This window comes from Drosophila guanche, unplaced genomic scaffold, assembly GCF_900245975.1.
Source record: "Drosophila guanche unplaced genomic scaffold, DGUA_6, whole genome shotgun sequence".
Taxonomy (NCBI): domain Eukaryota; kingdom Metazoa; phylum Arthropoda; class Insecta; order Diptera; family Drosophilidae; genus Drosophila; species Drosophila guanche.
Window position 1 is genome coordinate 3,421,513 of NW_022995749.1, and position 7,130 is coordinate 3,428,642.

General features: G+C 44.1%; 3 protein-coding genes across 4 annotated transcripts; 2 read left to right on the top strand and 1 right to left on the bottom strand.

Annotated features, from left to right (window-relative positions):
* Nucleotides 1–1,860: 1,860 nt before the first annotated feature.
* Nucleotides 1,861–3,733, bottom strand: LOC117584983 (DPH4 homolog). 2 transcript variants are annotated; one of them, XM_034274192.1, is made up of 2 exons: nt 3,465–3,733; nt 1,861–2,453 (listed from the first exon to the last, which is right to left on the bottom strand). In XM_034274192.1, the coding sequence occupies exon 2, from the start codon at nt 2,448–2,450 to the stop codon at nt 1,887–1,889; it is 564 nt and encodes a 187-aa protein (XP_034130083.1). In that variant the 5' UTR covers nt 2,451–2,453; nt 3,465–3,733; the 3' UTR covers nt 1,861–1,886. The 2 variants fall into 2 exon arrangements, with proteins under 2 accessions (XP_034130083.1, XP_034130082.1); XM_034274191.1 differs by lacking the exon at nt 3,465–3,733 and adding an exon at nt 2,520–3,035.
* A 563-nt stretch (nt 3,734–4,296) lies between these two features.
* Nucleotides 4,297–5,791, top strand: LOC117585442 (60S ribosomal protein L13a). Its single transcript, XM_034274917.1, has 3 exons — nt 4,297–4,406; nt 4,773–5,013; nt 5,371–5,791. The coding sequence occupies exons 1-3, from the start codon at nt 4,386–4,388 to the stop codon at nt 5,724–5,726; spliced, it is 618 nt and encodes a 205-aa protein (XP_034130808.1). The 5' UTR covers nt 4,297–4,385; the 3' UTR covers nt 5,727–5,791.
* Nucleotides 5,792–6,006: 215 nt separating this feature from the next.
* On the top strand, nt 6,007–6,895 carry LOC117585579 (uncharacterized oxidoreductase TM_0325-like). The gene has a single exon (XM_034275116.1). It carries the CDS (start codon nt 6,047–6,049, stop codon nt 6,818–6,820), a length of 774 nt encoding a protein of 257 aa, XP_034131007.1. The 5' UTR covers nt 6,007–6,046; the 3' UTR covers nt 6,821–6,895.
* Nucleotides 6,896–7,130: the final 235 nt, after the last annotated feature.

Consider the following 7,130-nt stretch of genomic DNA (forward strand, 5'->3'; position numbering starts at 1 on the left):
GCTGCTCAAGCGGCTTTAATGCTCAGTGAAAACAAAATGAAAGTGGCAGGCAGAGTAAGACGGAGACTGGAGGAGTCGGCTCAATATAATAATACAAAACATACATACAAACACACATTCATATAGTATCTGCACTTTCCGAGAGTGAGCGTTATCTGACATCGCGCTGCGACGACGCGTGACACACACAACAACCACAAACAACAACAACAGCATGAGCAAGAGCGGAGCCATTGACTGGCTGACTGCCTTACGAGCGGCAAATGCGCTAAAGCGTTTCAATTTTCTGTGTCAAAAGGTTATTAAAGTGAGAAATAGCCAAATAGACACAGAGACACACTTTCCCACATTGGCGGACAAAACATTAGCATCTTAACTTTTGAAACAATTTTCATGCATCATATACATAAATAAGCATCAATAATTACAGAAGGATGTGCATATTTTCTGCTCAGACTTGGCTGCAAATCAAGTATTTATCGAGAGTGCCAGTCGCAATTACATACATACATACATATACAAATGTATGTAGCTTTCGATTTCTATATGCATATGCTTGTGTGTATTTATGTATATAGAAATCGAAAGCTAGACACCGTTAATTATCAATCGAGTGACGTACTTATCCGGCCAGCGGCCCAGAAGAGAAGAGATGGAGCGGGAGAGATAAAAATAAAATATAAAACACTCTGACCGGCGGCTCTTCTGTGTGCGTTATGAATGTTGTGCGACGGGGGGGACTGGACGGGAGGGGCCGACCGCGAATTACTCGTCGGCACTGTGCAATAATCGTAAACAAATGGATTCCCAATGGGCTGAGTGCGGTTTTTCTTTTGTTTGCTCCATTTCGCCACATTTATAAACATGTTCTGTGTTCCTCCGTTTCTGTTTCTGTTTCTCTCTGTTTTTGCAGCTGCTGACATCATCGTCGTCATCGCGACTGGCATCGGGCGGGGTTATTGAATTTTAACAGAAAAAACTAAATCCACATAACTGGGCGCAAGTGCAAGTAATTATTGTACTTATTTTTAAGGCGCTTAAATAAAAAAAAGGTGTCTCTGTGCACGTTAGGCTGATGAAAACCTAACGGGAACACACGATAAAACACGTGTAACAGGGGGGATAAGGAGTAGGCGAGGAATGAACGATGGCCTCGTACAGGCGGAGAAACGGTTTTTAATGCCTAAAAACATTACTTGATTTTGCTTTTGCATTTGCTTTATGTGTAGACATTTTGCGAGATATTTTCTATGACATTCGACTGTATGTTCTACCAAAAGAAAAAAAACGTCACACGCTTCACTCAGTCATCGCTTAATACTCTCTTAAAACCCTTTTGTCGTCCGTCATCCAAATTCAAAGTGTGACCCAGAAAGAGCCCCCAAATAATCGAAATACCAATATTATGTGCATACGCTTCAATCCAATAATTCACACGCGCCAAACACATTAACATTAACGTTTAATTAATGTATTTTCGCGCAGCGGAAATGAAATTTATGCAAGTCAATATCCCCAGACGGCAGCAGGGAGTGGGAGGAGCTGCAATCAAGCTGATGTTTCCCCCAAAAATGATGTAATATATGGCGCACAAGCAACAAAGTTGGGAGTCGACGAGAAATGGATCCAAATGGACAGGGCATGTGCATGTGTGTTTGTGTGTGTTAGTGCGTGCACGAAGCAGCCATTGATGCCGATGACAACATGTTTTGCATATCAAAAGATCCGTTCGTTGGCCAAGGGTTCAAGAAACCAATAAACGGGCCCTCATATCACTCATAACTTATAAGCAAGGGATGAGAAATACAAAAAAAAAACTTGATTGGAAATCACATGCTTTGGCATTGTCTCAGGCGAGGGTTTATCGTTTATCCATCGTTATTCGTTTATTCAGACATCGTCGGAGATGGTTTCACAACAATCACCAAAGAACACTCGCTGCACTCCACAATCGCGTCACTTGTGGCCGGCCCGCTTTGTTCGGTTGACTCATCGAGGGCTCTGGCTTCGTCGAGCAGATATTGTCCGCCGCAGCGACAGTCGTACGCATAGGTCCATACTGTTGCCGTCTCTTTGTCTGCGTCTGCGTCACCGTCAGCCTCGCCCCCATCTTCCGTGACTTCGAGTTGGATGCTTTCCATGTCGCTAGTCGTTATGTGGGCATAAATGTTGCTGTGCGCTTGAAATTTGGACTGCAGCAATTCGGCATCGTAGTGTTTACGCTTGATGGGATCTTTAAGCGTGTTCCAGGCCTCATTTATGGCATTGAAATCGCTCAGGTTCTGATCTCTCCGCTCCTCCTCACCCAAGCATTCCCGATTTGGGTCAGCCACATCATGCTGCTGTAGTTTGTCGGGATGACATTGTAGTATCAATTGTTTGTAGCTGCCTTTGATCTCTTCAAAACTGGCCGTCTCTGCCACTTTAAGAAGCTCATAGAAGTCGGGCATAATCTGCAAGACAAGAAGTTGACATTAAGTCCATGAGTGAAGATTGAATTAGATGAAGGAAATACTTACATTAACACAAACAACTAGGGAACACTAAGGGATGGCAGGTCGCCAAATATCACCTTATCATGTTTTCTTTTGGTTTGTAGCAGAAAATGTGCGATTGATTGTCACTGACGTCGGTGTCACGTTTACCAACACTTTGTGTTCTGGCGCCACAACAGCTGTTTATTGTTTGTTTACATGTTAATCGCGAAGCACACACACACACACCGTAATGATTACCAGTAACTGAATCAATGCCAAACGAAGCACCAAGCAAAGCCGCAGCCACCACCCCCACGTAAAATCAAACCCTCCTCTTGCAACCATTCCCTTTGTTCTGAAAACGGAAACGGCCCCAACAAGGAGTGTGCTACGTGTTTGTCGTGTTGCTAGGGAGCGATAAATCAGCTTTTCCACATTTATAAATACATTTAACCTCTTTGCGTGTTTTTCCACCATAATTCCCATTCGACCAATCTCACAAAGATCCCGTTAAAAAAATTGAGTCGAATTTTCATCGGGGCGTCTATTAAGTTGTCACTTTTCAGCACACACACACAAACACATTCGGTCGCTCGCTCTCTCTTTCTGGCACACATGCACTGAAAGTGGTACATATTATTGTCAAAAAGTCAAGCCCCAATTGCACTTGGAGAAGGGGAAACAAGGTCAACAAACTGGTTCGCCAGCAGCAGCCAAAAAGATGTACATATACATACATATAGAGACTAGCGAATGTCGCTGCAAAACCAAGCAACACAAGTTGACCCAATTTTTAAATTACCAAACAACAAGAACGGGGAGAAAATGGGACTAAAGGGAAAAATGAAAGGCGACCCCAATCAGAAGGGACAGAATGCATTCACTTGTCCATTTTGGGGGAAGGGAACTAAAACTAAAACTCCAACAAACCGCAAATGTTTAGAAGAACCAAAGGTGTTTGTCGTGCCGCACTAAACCCAGACTTGCCTTTTCCCCCTTACAAGGTGTCGATTTTTCCTGCCGTAGCTGTCGTTGCCGCTGTTGTATCCGTGGATGTTTTTATTGTGTTTCGCAGGATTCTGCCATTTTTCGAGTTAAAGAGAGATTTTTAGTTAAACACTTTTCGCGTTTCACTTGTATATCATTAATTTATATTATTTTTATTGTCACGTGCGAGGCAGAGCTACTGCATTTTGCATTTTTATGATTTACGAGCGGCGTTTTGTGAACATGGAAACGAATTGTGGGAAGTCACGGATGGGGTTGTCAAAAATATATCAAAATATCAATATATCGATATTTTTGCAGTGATATATTTGATCACCGATATTTTTTCCCTGCAAAATATATTACCGATATGATATTTTTTAAATTATTACAGCCCTAAGTGCCAGTCGCAATGACTGTAGACAAAAGCAATCGGACCATTATGGCCATTATTTGGCAAGGCAACCGGGTATTCCTTTCACGGTATTTATTTGGCCTTTTTCCGCCTACATATTATAGTCGCCACTTAGTGGACAGACCTAAGCAGTACTCATCGATATGTCGAATATATTCGAAATTCATAAATTACTATCGACTGGTCATCGGACTCATCGTCTGCGACCAACCAATTTCGCTGTAGCGATTAAATAACAAAAAAAAAAGCTACTATCGATGATCACTTTTGTACACTATTCATCTCTTAAAAATAAAAAATACAAATATGTTAGCGTCAAATTTATCAAAGACATTCTCTGAATATATCCAGTTTTCATGTGAAGGAGGTTTCCCAAAGGTAAATTTAAGGAAAACAATGAAAATATTATTGTATCGATAGTTTGCGAACACACTGAAAGCAACCCTGCCGTACGATGCTCGAGCTGTCAACGCAGTTTCCGCTTTCTTTCCGTGCGGTTCTTAAACATGACTGGTTTAACGAATAGGGTAAGTGCAAAAAAAAGGCAAATAAACTAATCTAATGTGACGGTACCAGCAAACAAATGTATGCAAAGCGTTAAGGACCATATGGACTTGTGGTGACAGTGATAAAATGTTGCGAAAGGCAACGAAAAGACTGTGTTTTGAGTGGTAAAAAAGTTGGCCCCTGTACACGTGCCCAAGCCAGCAGTAGCATTAGCGTATGTGAAAATCAATTCCTGAGCACAATGAGCATTGGGCAGAGTGAAAAGTGTTCATTATTATTTGAAGAATGTGAACTGGCGCAAAAAGCACTGTGCATACATTTGTTTATACGGCGCTCACACGACATAACCTCACATTTCTGACTTTGTTTTTGTGCGTCCCTTGCAGACCGTTGTTATTGATGGTCGCGGCCATTTGCTTGGCCGTCTGGCCTCCGTCGTGGCCAAGTACCTGTTGCAGGGCGGCAAGGTGGCCGTCGTGCGCTGCGAGGAGCTGAACCTCTCCGGCCACTTCTACAGAAACAAAATAAAGTTCTTGGCCTACTTGCGCAAGCGTTGCAACGTCAACCCAGCCCGTGGACCCTTCCACTTCCGTGCCCCCTCCAGGATTTTCTACAAGGCGGTCAGAGGTATGTACAAACCCAAGTCGAGTGGAGTTCAGCCAATCTGTGATGTTTCCAATCATTACCTACATTATTTGAATGAGAAACCATGTAAACAAAACATAACTGAGTAAAGCTGGTCCAACAACTCGTGCCTCTTCCCTCTGATATCATGTATTAACCTTCTCTTTTATTTTCTTTCAGGTAAGCTCGTGTTTTAGATGTCCTCCAGATCTAGCTTTGGTGATGATTATTACTTCTTACCTACATTATTTGAACGAGAAGCCGTGTAACCAACCTCAAACTGACTCTCCTATCGGAGCATCAAGCCTGCTTCTACAATTGTGCCTTTACTAATGTACTGGTTTTTTGTCTCCTTCGCAGGCATGATCCCACACAAGACCAAGCGTGGCCAGGCTGCCCTCGCCCGTCTGCGTGTGTTCGATGGTATCCCATCGCCCTATGACAAGCGTCGCCGCGTCGTTGTCCCCATCGCCATGCGTGTGTTAACCCTGCGTTCCGACCGCAAGTACTGCCAGGTCGGCCGTCTGTCGCACGAGGTTGGATGGCATTACCAGGATGTGATCAAGAGCTTGGAGCGTAAGCGCAAGGCCAAGTTGCGTATCACCCTCAAGCACAACCGCGAGCTGAAGAAGCTGACTGTCCAGGCACGTGAAAACATCGCCAAGGCGGCTGAGCCCTTCAACAAAATCATCAAATCCTATGGCTACGAGGTTTAAGGACAACAAAAACACCGGCAGATGCGTAGCAGTTTTTTAAAGGAAATAAAGCAACATCTAAGTTTAAAAAACAATCGCCTTGTGTGTAGATATTTATAGTGTGGGGGACGCCTCTGGTGGCTATGGATTGGTGGATCTGATCAGTGAACGTTTTTCAAATTCCTATCGATAATATTCAGGCAAACAGCGGGACTATTTCGAAAAAAGCTTCCTACTAACAGCTGATCAAGGAAAGCTTTTACCTGTCTGTGACAGGGATGCATGCAAAATAAACTTGCAAGTGCCAGAGTTATTTTTTTAATCTTCCTCTAGATAATATAATGTCAGTCTTCGAAGGCAAAGTAATAATTGTAACTGGTGCCAGCTCTGGCATTGGAGCAGGTGCTGCCATCCACCTGGCGAGTCTCGGTGGACTCTTGGTAGTTGTGGGACGCAATGTGGAAAAGTTGAAGGAGACCGCTGACGGTATTCTTGCCGCTGGGGGTGCTCCGGCGTTGCAGCTGCAGGCCGAGATGACCAAGGAGGCGGATGTGGAGAAGATAATTACAGCTACCCTGGAGAAGCACGGTCGCATCGATGTACTGATCAACAATGCGGGCATTTTGGAGACTGGATCCATTGAGAATACCAGTCTGGAGCAATTCGATCGTCTGATGAACACCAACGTGCGTGCCATGTACCAGCTCACCATGCTGGCCACTCCCGAGCTGATTAAAACCAAAGGAAACATTGTGAACGTGTCCAGTGTGTGTGGCGTACGTGCATTTCCCGGTGTCTTGGCCTACAATGTGTCCAAGGCCGCTGTGGATCAGTTCACAGCCTGCGTTGCCCTAGAACTGGCACCCAAGGGCGTGCGCGTCAATGCCGTCAACCCCGGCGTAATTATCACCGAGATACACAAGCGCGGCGGCATGGATGAGACAACTTATGCAAAGTTCCTGGAACATTGTAAGGTCACCCACGCTCTGGGCCGCCCTGGCGAGGTAAAGGAGGTGGCAGCGGCCATTGCATTCCTAGCCAGCGACGCAGCCAGCTTCACGACTGGAATAAGTCTTCCCGTGGACGGCGGCCGACATGCCATGTGCCCCCGCTAGCGGGAAATACGAAGAATTTATGGCATACACCTCACATTAATATATTTATGCAAATTAAATGTTTGTTACACTATATATCTATGCATTTATAATGAAAATAAACCCAAATATCATTAGCAACTATTTCATGTATGTGTGAGTGTACAGACAGTTCCAGTAGGAGCCAAGTAAAAGCTTCGCTTCGAAGCTCCAAAGGGAAACTTTCTTAATGATTTATCTTCTGATTATAAAACCACAAACATTATAGCGGTCATGCTCGTCCCGTATGCGTAAATTAGACAGATAATTATCAACGTTTCCGCAATTAACA